The sequence below is a fragment of the Hoplias malabaricus genome, chromosome 11 (assembly GCF_029633855.1).
Source record: "Hoplias malabaricus isolate fHopMal1 chromosome 11, fHopMal1.hap1, whole genome shotgun sequence".
Taxonomy (NCBI): Eukaryota; Metazoa; Chordata; class Actinopteri; order Characiformes; family Erythrinidae; genus Hoplias; species Hoplias malabaricus.
The window spans coordinates 38,579,594-38,596,598 of NC_089810.1; the positions used below are offsets into that span (position 1 = coordinate 38,579,594).

The 17,005-nt window shown below is 41.3% G+C and overlaps 1 protein-coding gene across 1 annotated transcript; it reads left to right on the forward strand.

Moving 5' to 3' along the window:
* The first annotated feature begins 2,439 nt into the window (after nucleotides 1-2,439).
* Nucleotides 2,440-14,952, forward strand: pex16 (peroxisomal biogenesis factor 16). Its single transcript, XM_066684998.1, has 11 exons — nucleotides 2,440-2,752; nucleotides 4,075-4,110; nucleotides 6,294-6,370; nucleotides 8,357-8,490; nucleotides 8,667-8,767; nucleotides 9,869-9,949; nucleotides 10,328-10,477; nucleotides 11,466-11,538; nucleotides 11,684-11,806; nucleotides 13,056-13,120; nucleotides 13,231-14,952. The coding sequence occupies exons 1-11, from the start codon at nucleotides 2,626-2,628 to the stop codon at nucleotides 13,287-13,289; spliced, it is 1,026 nt and encodes a 341-aa protein (XP_066541095.1). The 5' UTR covers nucleotides 2,440-2,625; the 3' UTR covers nucleotides 13,290-14,952.
* The last annotated feature ends 2,053 nt before the right edge of the window (nucleotides 14,953-17,005 follow it).

A 17,005-nucleotide genomic window follows, 5' to 3' on the forward strand; every position in this document is an offset into this window, starting at 1 on the left:
TGAGTCACCAATCCACCTACCAACATGTGTTTTTGGACTGTGGGAGGAAACCGGAGCACCCGGAGGAAACCCACGCAGACACAGGGAGAACACACCACACTCCTCACAGACAGTCACCCGGAGGAAACCCACGCAGACACAGGGAGAACACACCACACTCCTCACAGACAGTCACCCGGAGGAAACCCACGCAGACACAGGGAGAACACACCACACTCCTCACAGACAGTCACCCGGAGGAAACCCACGCAGACACAGGGAGAACACACCACACTCCTCACAGACAGTCACCCGGAGCGGTAATCAAACCCACAACCTCCAGGTCCCTGGAGCTGTGTGACTGCGACACTACCTGCTGCACCACCATGCCGCCCTTACCAATAACTCATTCTGTGCAATTTCATTCCAAATACCCATTTTGTAAAAATACATTACAGTGAGGCATCTGCAGTGTTCAGTTGCCATAATCTAAATCACATTCCAGTGTGTAGCAGGATGTGGATTGTACAGCAGAACTCACATTAACCTACTGAATCATTTTTTCCCCCTCTTCCAAACCAGGTGTGCAAGGGCTAACATTAATACATTTATTATGATATTATTTCATATACATTAATGCTTCATAAAACTGCATGGTAGTCTCCAGTGTAAACGTAGCTAAGAATTTTACATCTTTAATTTTTATTAACGCCAAAAGGACATTTGGCAATTAGAGCATGCTTAAAAATTTAATATTATTATTATTATTATTATTATTATTATTATATACTATTGCTGTTGTGGTTAAAAGAGTTACTAATATAATTGTTGCTATTTGTGGTGGTCAAAATATGTCTGTTCGGCTCAAACGACCTGTCACTGGTTGTGTTAGTGTTATTTATGTATTTATCGAATATTTTGGATCATATGGTCATTTTTGGTCATATATTGAATTTGGTCAAACAATATATAAAAGTAATTTACATATTACATAAAAATGTATACACTAAGGTTTGTAAAGCTATTCCTCTACCTCTGTTACAATATTAAAATATTATAACAGACCATGTGTCTTACCTCTGCTGTTAATTCATAGATTTTTTTGACAAAATGGTAAATAATATGTTTATTTATTAAAAAAAAAAACCAGTACGATTTTGGTGATGATTATAATGTAGAATTTCAGGTGAAGAACCATTGTAAGAGACTTGCATATTTGAAAAAGACTTCTTCTCTATATTTAAAGCGTCCTATAACACCCAGAGCTACAGAAATATTAACATCTATATGTCCTGTACATTACTGTTTGCAAAAGAGGTTTAGTTTTGAAGCGGACCTTTGTACTTTCTTTTCTGCAGAAGTAGAAATTTAAGAAAATGTATTATTTTCATGTAAATTTACAGACATTTTGGAATGATATTTATGATTAGTTAACCCTTAAATTAAACAGTCCCACGTTCCAAAATATTCTTATATGGTGTTATGTTGGTAATCTTGATTTTGACATTTCTATAATAGTTAATTTAATTATTATTATGAGTAAATATCACATCGATGTGTGTAAATTGTAAGGCATCTCTCCCTGTTAGGGTGACCAGATCTGAGATGGTGAAAAAGAGGACACGTCTGGGGGGGACCTAAGAGTGCTTTTAGGTCTTTTACTCCTTTATTTGCTACACAAAACATGGGAAATTCTTTTTTAATTCATCCCAGAACTTACATTTCCGTTTCGGCATAGCTGCTCGAGATGAGGGTAGGTACATGAGCTTTGCCTGACGTAAACAAGGACTACTGACGTGCAGACTGACCAATTAAATGTTTACAGAGAAGGTTATCGACCAATAACGGTAGCTCTACAGTCAGACCGTCCAATCAGAAGATTTTAGGCTACTTCACCACGCCCCCTTCTCACTCAAGCGAACCAATCGGAGTAGGGGAGGGCGGGACTAGTTTGTGAAGGAAACTTCTCGAAGTTCTATGTAAGCGCTAGAAAAACAAAATGCCGGACGTTTGTGAACTTCTGCCCGGATTTGTTTTTAAGTCTAAAAAAGAGAACATGTCTGGGTCAAAGAGGACGTCTGGACACCCTAGTCTCTGTTATACCTTCTTTAATGATGACTTTGCTGGTTACAAGAATTTATTATAACGTTTTAAAAAAACAATCCAAAAAAAAAAAATGTCACAATCCTTAGAGATTGAATTGAAATACATATTGCTCCTTCCAATTAATTTGCATGTATATCCAAATGTATATGTATGTTAATTCCCCAGAATGCATATTTTTTCTACTTTTTCTTGTACATTGTGTTCCTATGATTTTTACACCTAAATATGTGTTTTTTAGGTTATATGCCCCAAACTTGTTTTGTATATTGTATTATAGCAACAATTTAAATAAATAAATAAAAAGTTATTGTTATTCCTGGTGTCTGGGGGTCTCGTCTCGGGAGCAGTGAAAGTCTGAGGCCCCCTCTCTGAGGGCGGTGTGGTGGGGAGGGGGTGTTCCAATACCGGGTCCCCACTCGCTGCTCTGCCCCTTTAAGAGAGTGAACCCGGACGCTGTTGATGTAGAGGAAGTTTATGTGCTGTAGTGGAGGGGTCATGTTCGCTGGGAGCGTGTTTTATTGAATTTTTCTCTCAGCAGAAATGTCTAATGTGTGTGTGGAGAAGCTGGTGGGAGTGTATGAGCGGTACCGAGACTACGTGACTCGGAACCCGGGATCAGCGGCCCAGGCCGAGAGCGCCGTCCGGACCCTGTCCTACCTCATAGCGGGTAAATAACTTCACACATATAATGGAAACACGACATAAACAGGTTTAATTTACCGATCTGGACCCAGCCCTAAACGTTATACACACACATTCAGCGCAGTTTGTGAATGGAGTCAGATATAATGCAGTTTTCAGCAGTGAAACTCTTTGGGGCTGACTCTTAATGCTAGGACCTGTGTTCATAAACTATTAGCTGGAAATGTCCGTTATTTAGTCCAACTATTCAAACCTCACTAAGAGTTTGAATTTTTCTTAACCGAATTTTTCGTTCCACCTTAAATGGTGCTGCAGGATTTCAGGTGCCAGAGTGCAGTGCAGTGGAAGGTGCACTCTTTAAGGTGGAAGGCTAGGACTCGGCAGTGGTGAGGGTCACAGCAGCTATTGAAGAATGAGAATACAGCTGTTTGTTTTTAAATGGTATTTACCTGAGCTTAATGTATTACACATGTTGAGAAAGGGAGTATTATATTATCCTCATGTGGAAAGATCTGCCTTTTTATGCAATATTCCAGGTTTTTTACAATGACAAGTTTAGAAAAAACAGGACACAGTTTCTCCTGAGAACAGGTTTGTTTACATACGTCGCCTTCCACCTTAAATAGTGCACCTACCACTGCACTGCACTCTGGCACCTGAAATTCTGCAGCACCATTTAAGGTGGAACGAAAAATTCGGTTAAGAAAAATCAACCTCATTCATTCACTGTAACCGGTTATCCAGTTCAGAGTCGCGGTGGAATCATTGGACGCAAGGCGGGAATACACTCTGGAGGGGGCGCCAGTCCTTCACAGGGCAACACAGACACATTCACTCACGGACACTTTTGAGTTGCCAATCCACCTACCAACGTGTGTTTTTGGACTGTGGGAGGAAACCGGAGCACCCGGAGGAAACCCACGCGGGCACGGAGAGAACACACCAACTCCTCACAGACAGTCACCCGGAGCGGGAATCGAACCCACAACCTCCAGGACCCTGGAGCTGTGCGACGCTACCTGCTGCGCCACCTCTTTTAGTGAGGTTTGAATAGTTGGACATTTCCAAGAAATAGTTTATAAACACAGGTCCTAGCATTAAGAGTCAGCCCCAAAGAGTTTCACTGCTGAAAACTGCATTATAGCTGTGACCTGAACACATAAATGAAATGCATGCTGTTACTAAAACAAAGTATAGCAGTCATTATAAATGTCTTACATTCATTTTACAACAAACAAAATGACCATCTGTGGGGATTAGCTTACCTTTAAAGGTTCTGGTGTTTTCTAAGACATTTGTGTTATACGAGAAAAACAATAAAACCCTTTGTTAATTTTGTCATTGCAGGTCGCTTTTCAGACTCTCACGAACTTTCAGAGTTGGGTAAGTTCAATTTACTTAATACACACTCTTCAAGCTTTTAGGAAAAATATACTTTTGTCCTGAAGGTTTTATATTGTTATATGGTTTGTCCTGTATTGTATTATAGATTATATAAATATTGTATTATTGATGATTGCACATGAACATAAAATCATAATAACTAGTGGGAAACTCATTTCTTCATATACATGTAATTTTAAAAAGCAAAAACTGAAACAAGCAAAACACTCTGCAATGTTTTAACTGAAAAAGAACCCCTCTGTTCTTTATTTTCTTTCAGTAAAGCAAAGTAAATGTAGCCAGTGGGACTGTCTGAATTGGGACATGCCTTTAACAGCACAGAGAAAGGGAAAGCTGCATTGGGCAGGACACCTGTTAAATCATTTTTAACTCCAGCCAATCTAATTTCATTTGTCAACTACTTTTGTCATGGTGTCCATTTCCCCCACCAACCCAAATCACCTGAATGCAAACCAAGTTGTAATTTCGATCTCCAAGCTCATAGGTATACTCGAGTATACTCGAAAGCCGTGTAGTCCCTGTTGTTTAGTGCAGGTGTCCAGTCTTATCCTCAAAGAGCCATGGTTACTGCAGGTTCTGATCCAAACCAGCAGCAGCGCACCTGATCCCACTCGTTTAATCAGTTAGTCTCCGTCTCCAGAATGTGTTCTTTGACTTTGCTGAAATGAAAACCTGCAGCCACACAGCTCTCTGGATAAGAGTGGACACCACAGATATGTTCTGTGCACCTGTCTCTACTCTTCAGTTAATTATGAAAGGAATCTGATTTGGCTGAAATAGTTTAGAGCAGGAAAATTGCAGGAGCTTGGTTCTGCAGCAGTGGCGCTCTCAACCCATAGTGATCTTATGATGATTTTCTGCCATTCAGGCTTTGTTTGTTAACCCCGCAGAGGTTGAGTAAGACACCTGGAAACACTGTAGTGCCTGATAGCCCATCGGATGTTCCTTTCCCTACCTCTCTGCTACAGTGAACTAATCTGTGAAATTGAGTAAAAATACAGTGAAATTCACGAACCAACCACGTGGTAAAAATGTAATTTTACCAGCTCAGTTTTCTTAGAACACTGGAATGTTGTAACCGTACAATAATCACTTTTTTGTGTTTACTGTTTCCAAGGAAGCTTGTCTTTATCCAGGTCTGATTTTTTTTTTTGCATAAGCACAGACATTGAACATTTAGATTAAGGACCAGAGAGTGAATTGTGTTGCTGCAGCTGCAAATCTTTAATGGCGAATGTGGCAGAGAAGCCCAAATATTTATATTATGATGGTAATTTGAAGCACAGTTCTTGGTTATAGGGATGTACAATCCAGCAAATTTTGCTGTGTCTAGATTAAAAGCTGTAGGAGAGTTATTGTTGAATCCCAAATCGCTTAACCGATGATTTTTGTATGGTAAGGACACCTTGTTGAATGATTAAGCAGGAATTGCCTGCTTTTACAGCATTTAAAAACAGTTTAAGAACATTTTCCGTAATCGCTGATCACATGCGAAAAACTACATTGACCTCTATGGAGCACTGCACACTCTCTGGTGCCACTCTAATGTTTATAACTGGACCAATACATTGTTCACTGCCTTTTTTGAAGTTGGAAAGCACTTTCTAGGTTAAAGTATAAGTATTTAAAGGAAAAAAGGTTTCACTGAGAACTGGAATCAGAGTTTCTGCTGAGAGCTAGTGTGGTGATGACATCACCCACTCTAGGGCCCCTCATTTAAAAAGATTGGGGGACCAAATGATGAAAAAACAGAGGGCTATTAATTTGAAATTTGGTGTGCTGGGTCCTGGTGTACTCAGGTCTGACCATGTGAGTTTTTGTGGGCATAGCTTGAAAATTAGCATGTTTACTGTACAAATAGTATTGCACTGATCCAAAAGCTGTACACGAGCACACTTCCAGATCAGGACAGACGTATCAGAGTTGGAATAGTGTCTTAAACTATAGGAGAATTAGACTTTAGACGAGTGTGTTGCTTACTGCTGCACTCTAATAAGCATGTGCTGAAAACCTGAGTTTATGTCCGTGTTTATTTATTTATATATATTTTTAGTCTTGTACAGGAAATCAGAGATTGCTGTCTATATGAGAATATAATAATCAGATCTTATTACTGGTGTGCATGGTAACACACTAATTGTTTATTGTAATTTTATTCGCAGTGTACTCAGCATCCAACTTGTTGGTGTTGCTCAACGATGGCATCCTAAGGAAAGGGCTCTCCAGGAAACTGCCAGTGGTAATAATTTTTATTTATTTATTTTCTTCTGTGTCAGTCCATTCTCATTGCTCTCTCTCAGAGACACCCAATTCTTACTGCAGTGCTGACTCAATCCTATGATATCTATCTTTAAACCACCATGCCCTGTCCCACTCAGGTTTTCTAACCTTGTCTTTCCAGTGTTCTCTCCGTCTGTCTGTCTCTCGATTAGTTTCAAAATACTTGACAAATGTGTCAATCATATTCCACTCATTAGACTCATCACAAATGTTTAGCTATTCACAAATAAATAAATCCCATGAATACATGTTTAAGTTTATATATAAATATCATCATTTTAAGTGAAAATTAATGCATTTGTTTAAAAGTTCATTGCATATATTTGTAAAGTCACCCGCTACAATTTTAAATATATTTCTAAAGTGTTGAATCTGCTTTTGTGGATCAGGTCACTCTCCTGTTTTCTGTGATTTATTTTTGTTCATTTCCATTTTTGGGCCTGTCTCACATCCTCGTCCTGATGAGACATTTTTTAATCTGAGTGAGGATTCAAGAATTTAACTGTATTTGTACAAATTGCAGACCGTGAGACTGGGATTTGTTTATTTGTGGATAGTGAAATGTATTTGTGATTTGATTTAGATATTTGTCAAGTATTTTGGGGCTAATCTCTGTCTTCTTTCTCCATCTCTCGCTCTCCCCCTCTCTCTCCAAATATCACTATCAGTCAGTCCACTTATATAAGCCACTGATGGAAAGCAATGCTGTGTTGTTGGCATGGAAACGGATATAAAGTTGTTGGGAGAGTTGGAACGGAACGGTCTGTCTCTTCCTTCCGCAGAGACAAAAAGTGGAAAAACAACAACGCCAGTGACCACACATTTACCCCAATAAATATATACCCTCCGGGTGACTGTCTGTGAGGGGTGTGGTGTGTTCTCCCTGTGTCTGCGTGGGTTTCCTCCGGGTGACTGTCTGTGAGGAGTGTGGTGTGTTCTCCCTGTGTCTGCGTGGGTTTCCTCCGGGTGACTGTCTGTGAGGAGTGTGGTGTGTTCTCCCTGTGTCTGCGTGGGTTTCCTCCGGGTGACTGTCTGTGAGGAGTGTGGTGTGTTCTCCCTGTGTCTGCGTGGGTTTCCTCCGGGTGCTCCGGTTTCTTCCCATGGTCCAAAACACATGTTTGTAGGATTGGATTGGCGACTCAGGTGTCCATATGTGTCAGTGTGGAATGTGTCTAGGATGTGTTCCCACCTTGCGCCCAGTGGTTCTGGGTAGGCTCCACACCGACCACGACCCTGAACTGGTAAAGTGTTTACAGACAATGAATGAATGAATAATTATATATGCATTTTTAAATTATTAAAACAAAAGTTATAGAATTGCTGCTCTGGGGTCTCTCAAATCCCTAACACCCACCCACACTCTGGAGTAATGAAGCTCTATCCAGTATCGTTAGGCTTAGCTGGAGTAGTGTTTGTTGTGGCAGTGCAGTGAATGTGAGTTGGAAAGGCAGTCGGCAGGACTACATGTTGGATCAGTCGTGTTTATAAAGTCACTGAAACCAATAGTGCTACTTGGGTATTAACATTTGGTGTGAATGACGGGGAAATATTTTGATGCGCTAGTAACTTAATCAAATCCCTGCAAGTATTGAATTCTGTTCCTCACTCTTAAGAAATGTGTGACTGTGGTGAAATACGGTACTCAGACACCACCTTATTTCTTTATTTGGGCACCAGAGAGACACATTTATCTTAGAATTTCCCACCCCAAGGTTGAGGAAAAACACATTTAGAGACTGAGGCGCTTTCAGTGGTGCAATAAAAGCGGCACTCGGCTCGGTGTGGCAGGAACGAGACTGAATTCATGACCTGGGCTCTCTTCACTCGGGCCTTAATGGAGCTCCATGGAGAACGCTTCAGTTTATATTGAGTTTATGGCAGAGGAAATATCTCTGTATCTGTTCTGTTTGACCTACAAAAACTGATTGTGTGTGTGTCTTCCCAGTCTCTCTCTCAGCAGAGGCTTCTGACCTGGTTGTCTGTGCTGGAGTATGTGGAAGTTTTCATGGAGATGGGGGCCACAAAGTTGTGGGGGGAAGCTGGACGCTGGATGGTCATCATTCTCATTCAGATTGCAAAGTAAGAGCCTTATCTCTGAAGCAGCAGAAATCTGGATCATGCTGACCTTTTTTTTTTTTTTACAGTAGGGGTGGGCAGGGCAAGAGTTTATTATTCTAAATATAAGGATAAATTAGCTGATTTCCAATCACATGACTATTCTCCGTTTGGACAGCTCTAAGCTCTTGTTTTCACAGAGCCATTCTTCGCATCCTTCTACTCTTCTGGTACAAGTCAGGCATCCAGACTTCACCACCTATACTTCCCCTGGACAGAGACTCTCAGCTGAGTAACAATGGTAAGACCTGACCAAAAGACCCCAAGGACTTTAGAAAACAATCATCAGGTTTCCCCAAATGTAGTCAGTCTCCTTAAGCATTCTGAAGTCTGCTTCCTTACTTTGTTCTGGAGTTAACATCCGCATTTACATCACCTATGTGCTTTACAAAATGTCTGAGTGTTGGCTATATTATGTTTAAATCATACAAGCAAACCACAGAAACTACACGAGTAAGTGTACAGGGTGGGCCATTTATATGGATAAACCTTAATAAAATGGGAATGTTTGGTGATATTAACTTCCTGTTTGTGGTACATTAGTATATGGGAGGGGGGAAACTTTTCAAGATGGGTGGTGACCATGGCGGCCATTTTGGATTCAACTTTTTTTTTTTTAATGGGAAGAGGGTCATGTGACACATCACTTATTGGGAATTTCACAAGAAAAACAATGGCGTGCTTGGTTTTAACGTAACTTTATTGTTTTATGAGTTATTTACAAGTTTCTGACCACTTATAAAATGTGTTCAAAGTGCTGCCCATTGTGTTGGATTGTCAATGCATCCATCTTCTCCCACTCTTCACACACTGATAGCAACACCGCAGGAGAAATGCTAGCACAGGCTTCCAGTATCCGAATAAAGTTACGTTAAAACCAATCCCACCATTGTTTTTCTTGTAAAATTCCCAATAAGTTTGATGTCACATGATCCTCTTCCCATTGAAAAAACAAAAGTTGGATCCAAAATGGCCGACCTCAAAATGGCCGCCATGGTCACCACCCATCTTGAAAAGTTTCCCCCCTCCCATATACTAATGTGCCACAAACAGGAAGTTAATATCGCCAATCATTCCCATTTTATTAAGGTGTATCCACATAAATGGCCCAGCCTGTACATGGGCTTCTGTAAACTGTTAGCTACATTAGCCTTGTAGCTCCAGAGCAAACCTATAGAAACAAGCTTCTGATGCCAAACACATCTGGGTTAATCAACTGTATTTAGGCTAAGGGGTGGGGACGGACTGAATTTTGTTTCCTCTAACTTCATGCGTATTAAGTTTTATATCCTTATGTGTTTGACATGGAAGCGATTGCTTATATACACTTCTCTTCAAACAGACCAGGATGGACAGGAGGTGGAGGAGGATATCACTTTTGTGGGACAACGCTCAGGAAGAGTGATGAGACCCTTGGGAAGTGGTAGGCAACTGCACTGTTTTCCACAATTGATATATTCTTTAGTGCAGTGTCAAATGGTGCCCTAATCCCTTCAGCTCTTCTCACAGTCCACACACTAGGGACCTCAACAGTGTGTAGGCCTGGAGAGCAGGAGGATATTCCACATAGTAGGATTTATGCTTAAGCCCAGGGATGGCTGTCCAACAGGGGTCTTCATTCAGCTCCTCTCCTATTGGACACATTTAAGATGAGACTTACAGTATGTGGTCTGGCTAAACTGAGAAATCCTTCTTTGTGGAATTATTATTATTATTTTTTTTTTTTTTTGTAACACCCCCCCGAACCCCAGGGTGTTGAACTGACTGAAGAATTTTTTTTTAATTTGTTTTCTCTGTTTAGCTCCTTCACTGCACTCTCGTCTGTGGGGTTTTACTCACAGAGAGAGGAAAAAGAAGCATGAGCAGGAGGAGCTACACTCAAGCCCCACCCCCCTGGGCCTGCAGGAGACGATAGCAGAATCTCTGTACATCTCTCGACCATTAGTGCACTGTATCCTACAGCTGCTTCACACAGTGACTTTAAAAATGAATCCAGGCTAAAGCACTCCTTTTAACTTCACAGTGATGTAATCAGAATTTGGATAATGCTTTAGAGGCAAAATCTATACATTACATTCCTGTTATTATGCAGTTCATGCAGGAAGTATTTGTCTTTATTTTTATTATTTATATTTATTCATTCATTATCTGTAAGCGCTTATCCAGTTCAGGGTCGTGGTGGGTCCGGAGCCTATCATTGGGTGCAAGGCGGGATACACCCTGGAGGGGGCGCCAGTCCTTCACAGGGCAACACTCACTCACACCTACAGATACTTTTGAGTCGCCAATCCACCTACCAACGTGTGTTTTTGGACTGTGGGAGGAAACTGGAGCACCCGGAGGAAACCCACGCGGACACAGGGAGAACACACCACACTCCTCACAGACAGTCACCCGGAGGAAACCCACGCGGACACAGGGAGAACACACCACACTCCTCACAGACAAGTCACCCGGAGGAAACCCACGCGGACACAGGGAGAACACACCACACTCCTCACAGACAGTCACCCGGAGGAAACCCACGCAGACACAGGGAGAACACACCACACTCCTCACAGACAGTCATCCGGAGGAAACCCACGCAGACACAGGGAGAACACACCACACTCCTCACAGACAGTCACCCGGAGGAAACCCACACAGTCAAAAATTGACTAGCATTATTAAGTTTACTTTAACCTTCACTAAAATTTAAATTAATTTGAAGATGATTTAGGGCAGACTGACTAAATAGTGGGATCTAGGGTTTCTATAATTAATATTCTGTTCTTTTTTTTTTTTTTTTTAAAGATGATGCATTCTCAAAGTACTTCTGGGAAACAGTAACAAATACTACATTTTAAACTGTCATTCTGCCCATTCCTAGATTCCCAAAGGTTTAATTTTATTCCCAGTTACGACACTTTTAATTGTTCTTCCTGACAATACTCTCTCAGTGGCATGTTTGTGGCTTTGTGGAAAACGCTCCTGGAAGCCGTGGCTCATCTCTGGTCTCCTGGAGATCACCAGGTAAAGGAAGCTTTCTATACGTTCTTTTAAGAGGGAAGGTTTCTGCCTGAATTTCTCTCTGTGTAAACAGATATTGCTATTTAATGCTGAAGTCTGTGTACCTGTGTCTATTTATTTATTATTATTATTATTTTTATATGCCCAGTTTCAGTCTGTTGAGTGACACTACAAAGCCCCTGAACCGCAGAGAGAGAGCAGAGATGAGGAGAAGAGCCTTCCTCCTGCTTTATTACCTGCTCCGCTCGCCTTTCTACGACAGATACTCTGAGTAAGTCTGCCCTTATTCCTCATCCTCAGTAGTCTGACTACTTTAGGACTGTCAGATCATCACTGTCAGAAGAAAACTTTAGATATCTGTTTTTGCTGAGGGAGTTTTTCGGGGAGTTGGAAATTTAAGTTGCTTTACGTTGACATTTAAGAAAGGATTTTCCTTCTATTTTAAAGTCACCATTTTGAAGGTGAGTATTTGTACTAAGAGCAACAATATATACCAGGAATTTGGCACTAGGGGCAGCACGGTGGCGCAGCAGGTTAGTGTTGCAGTCACACAGCCTGGAGGCCTGGAGGTTGTGGGTTCGATTCCCCCTCCGGGTGACTGTCTGTGAGGAGTGTGGAGTGTTCTCCCTCTGTCTGCGTGGGTTTCCTCCGGGTGACTGTCTGTGAGGAGTGTGGTGTGTTCTCCCTGTGTCTGCGTGGGTTTCCTCCCGGTGCTCCGGGTTCCTCCCACAGTCCAAAAACACACGTTGGTAGGTGGATTGGTGACTCAAAAGTGTCCGTAGGTGTGTGTGAGTGAGTGACTGTGTTGCCCTGTGAAGGACTGGCGCCCCCTCCAGGCTGTATTCACGCCTTGCGCCCAATGATTCCAGGTAGGCTCTGGACCCACTGTGACCCTGAGATGGATAAGGGTTACAGATAATGAATGGATGGATGAATTTGGCACTATTTATTAAATAATACCTCAGTAGCCTAACTGTTGCTTATGTAAACATGTTTTACGTGTTTAATTTAAAACGGTTACGTTTAGGAAAATCTACTAGCTGTACTTTCTTCAGAGGCACTGTGGTAGTTGTAGGAGCCAGGGATCTGTTGTCTACAATGCAAATACAAATATTTATTATCATCAACCACCAGTGAAAACAATATAAAATCTCAATCATCGGGCAGCCTGGTTATAACCATTCCATATAATAACTTTTGTGATGAGCTTTCAGACGATGTGTTAAACTACTTCTTTTAACCACATGGTTCCTATCACCACCACTGAACATTTCTGACCATGAGCATCGTCCTGGAGAATCTTATGAGTCAATAACTCCTTTAAATTGTTCAGTGACTTCTAGAATAAAATGTAATTGAGTAGCTGAGTTACAGGGTCCTTCAAAATAAGACGTGGCGTGTCAGTTTCCAGTCGGGTCATTTTTGAATGAGTGTTTAACGCAGCAGTGAGGGATTAAATGTCCTTCGTCTGACTTTGGGAGTTAATATTTTTGTTTCTTTTCATTTCTCTGCCCTCACAGAACAAAGATCCTTTTCCTTCTCCGCTTCTTGGCCGAGTACATTCCTGGAGTTGGATTGATTGCACGTAAGCAGAATCCATTCCATTTATTCCATTAAATTGTAAAGTATTCCAAAAAGTAAAGTATACCTGCTAGTCTTTGATGTCGTAATTGCATCCATTTCGTCTGTGCTCAGGTCCACTGATGGACTACTTGCCCATCTGGCAGAAGATCTACTTTTATAACTGGGGCTGAAGCTGAAGAGGAGAAACCGAAGTGTCTGTGGACCTGTGCAAATGCAGGAGTCCTTAACTCTGTGGACTAGCCTCAGTCGTCAGTGCCGCAATAGTCTGCAGGTTGAGGATAAGGCACAGTGACTGTGAGAGGAAGATTCTGCTTATTTTTTTTGCTCAGAAACTGGACAAAAGAGTTGTTTCGGTTTGGTTTGCTAGTGTGACTGAACGAACATTTTCCCATCAATTTTCATACTTTTTCTTCTTAAGTAGTATACAACTTCTCTTTCTGTTTTCGCCACATGCATAATTTCCATTTTTGTCGGTTAGATTCCTTCAGAGGGATGAATATATATATAATTGTAATTGAGATGCCTTGTCATTTGAGGGGTTTTATATGATATGGTTTGTTTTAGAGACACTGATGGGCTTCATTACAGTGGGTGTGATAGGATCTAGGGATCTGAGATATTGCATGTAAAGCTGAAAACAGTAGATTGTAACAAATTAAGAACATGGAAATGGACAAATATTTTGATCAAAACTACCATGAAGGGGGGCACAGTGGTGCAGCAGGTAGGTGTCGCAGTCACACAGCTCCAGGGACCTGGAGGTTGTGGGTTTGATTCCCGCTCCGGGTGACTGTCTGTGAGGAGTGTGGTGTGTTCTCCCTGTGTCTGCGTGGGTTTCCTCTGGGTGACTGTCTGTGAGGAGTGTGGTGTGTTCTCCCTGTGTCTGTGTGGGTTTCCTCCGGGTGACTGTCTGTGAGGAGTGTGGTGTGTTCTCCCTGTGTTTCCTCCGATTGCTCCGGTTTCCTCCCACAGTCCAAAAACACGTTGGTAGGTGGATTGGTGACTCAAAAGTGTCCGTAGGTGTGAGTGTGTGAGTGAATGTGTGTGTGTCTGTGTTGCCCTGTGAAGGACTGGCGCCCCCTCCAGGGTGTATTCCCACCTTGCGCCCAATGATTCCAGGTAGGCCCTGAACTGGATAAGGGTTACAGATAATGAATGAATGGATGGATGGATGAAACTAACATGAGGCAGTGTACTTTATAAGCATTCCTTGTGATAGCTTTTTGTAAAAACTATAAATACTTTGGACATTAAAGTTCCTATAACACTCACTGTCGACAGCTCAAGTCTAAATGTCTCTAAAGTGAACCACCCTAAATTACTATTAACTGTTTATACTTCCGCCACTGGATTTTAAAGTAATTTAGAAAAAAAATGAGCTTACACTTTGTGATTTTTAGATTCATTCATCATGACAGAATCAGAATGGATTTAAGCTGATTTTGTTGCTGAGACTGATGCAGTAATGTGGCATAGGCCTGGAACACTGGCTGATAAAAGAGCACAATGGCCTTTTTTTTCAGCAGCTGCAAAGTCTCTAGAGGAGCCCAGTAGGACTAATTCAAACAGACTAGCACTAGAAGCAATGAATCAATGACTTGGCTATTTTTTTTCACTGTGTGAAATGGAGATTGTTTTTCGGTAATTGAGTAAAACAGCCCTGGTGAATGCCTGATAGAGCGGTATGTGATTGTGAGAATGGAAACTTCTAAGGATTTTAATCAGGGTGTGTCAAAAAGGAAAAAACAAATCAACACTCCATTGAAATCCAATGTGAGGAATAAATGGTGTATTTTTGTACATGCCTTTTATGCTTTTAATAAATCGGCTCATGATGAGAAAAATGATTTACGCCTTCGGATTTTTATTCCGCTGAAGCAGCTCCGACGGTTCCCTTTATCTAAACAAAATGAAACACCGAGGAAAACAAGAGGTGAGCACTTGACAGAGGGCCTTAATTTGAAGTCTAATTTAAGATTATCACGGCACGTAAATGAAAGGGTATTGTTCTTTTTGATGTGTACTTATAAACACGAACCCTGAGCACCTCTCATGCTGTCTGATCTTTTACAGCTCCATCACACGGTGTACTTTGCTGAAATGACACCAGTGATGTTAAATGAATTGTACGTTACACTATAAATAAACAAAAGGAAGTGTTTATCCCAGCACTCTTCAGTTCTGATCTACATTGATTTAATGCTGCTGTACAAAGCATTTGCATTGACAAAAAAATGATGTCGTTAACCGACATGGCCTTGTATTTAAAAAAAAAAAAAAAGAAATTATTAGTAATAATAATAATACAGCTCAAGCCAATAAGAAATGCTTAAATTAAAATAATGACACATTACTGAAACGTGAAGATTTAATGAAAATGTATTGAGTTCTTTTTACTGAGGATCAGAGATTTTGATGGCTCATTTATCAATTTCTGGCAATAAGCCTGTAATTTAAATGAATTGCTTTAATTATAAGCTAATGAGTGTCTGTTAGGCTAATGATTTTCTTGTGATAGATTCAGTGAGTTGGATTCCATATTGATAAGTAAACAAAAGCAGTGTTACACTCGGCTAAACTATCCATTCAACACCTAATACTCTTATTTATAGTTTCTTAAATGTTAACATTTTAAAAATGATTGTGGTTGTGTTTTTGATGGAGAATGCATGCTTCTTAAGCACAAGATTTTTATGTCATTGCCATTTTTTTTACTGCCAATTATCTTCTCCAAGTTCCATTCATTATCTGTAAGCGCTTATCCAGATCAGGGTCACGGTGGGTCCAGAGTCTACCTGGAATCATTGGGCGCAAGGCGGGAATACACCCTGGAGGGGGCGCCAGTCCTTTCAGAGGGCAATACAAACACACACATTCACTCACACCTACTGACACTTTTGAGTCGCCAATCCACCTACCAACGTGTGTTTTGATGGAGCACCCAGAGGAAACCCACACGGACACGGGGAGAACACACCAAACCCGTCACAGACAGTCACCTGGAGGAAACCCACGCAGACACAGAGAGAACACATCACACTCCTCACAGACAGTCACCCAGAGGAAACCCACGCAGACACAGAGAGAACACACCACACTCCTCACAGACAGTCACCCGGAGGAAACCCACGCAGACACAGAGAGAACACACCACACTCCTCACAGACAGACACCTGGAGGAAACCCACGCAGACACAGGGAGAACACACCACACTCCTCACAGACAGTCACCCGGAGCAGGAATTGAACCCACTACCGGCTGTGCCACCGTGCCGCCATCTTCTCCAAGTTGAATACCCATTTACCTGCCAAGTCAGCTACTTTCAAGCTCACTTGGGTTTAGCAGGCTGAAAATCGTCCACGAGGGGGCGCATTCAGAATAAATAAATAAATAGTATTTTTTCGCGTGTTAATGCAAAGCTCTAGGAGAGAAATGTCTGCCTTTGTTTGGTGGAGTCTCTACTGGCAGAATTAAGCATTGACATACAGATGTATATAAAATATAGTTAAGGACAATGTCGGCACTAAAGTGTGTATAAATTAAAACAAAATACATTTTGGAACGTTGTTTTAAAACATGGCTTGTCAAATACATTTATTAACATTTACTTAATGCTGCCCACTAGTCAGACGTCCACAGTCATTAGATTTACAGTACAAAGTACTGATAAAATCTCTAATAATGAGGGACAAACAATGGTTGGGAAAACAATATTAAGGTTTTTTTCTAAACAAGTTTGAGCACGCCTGGTCACAATACATTTTTAATTGTTTTTCTTCTCATAGGAAATAGCTCTACAGCACGTCTTCGTGTTTTAATGCACTGTTTACGCGCCAAATTTAGCAGCGCCTCAGAAGTGTGCACTTCATTGAGCACACTAGGGCG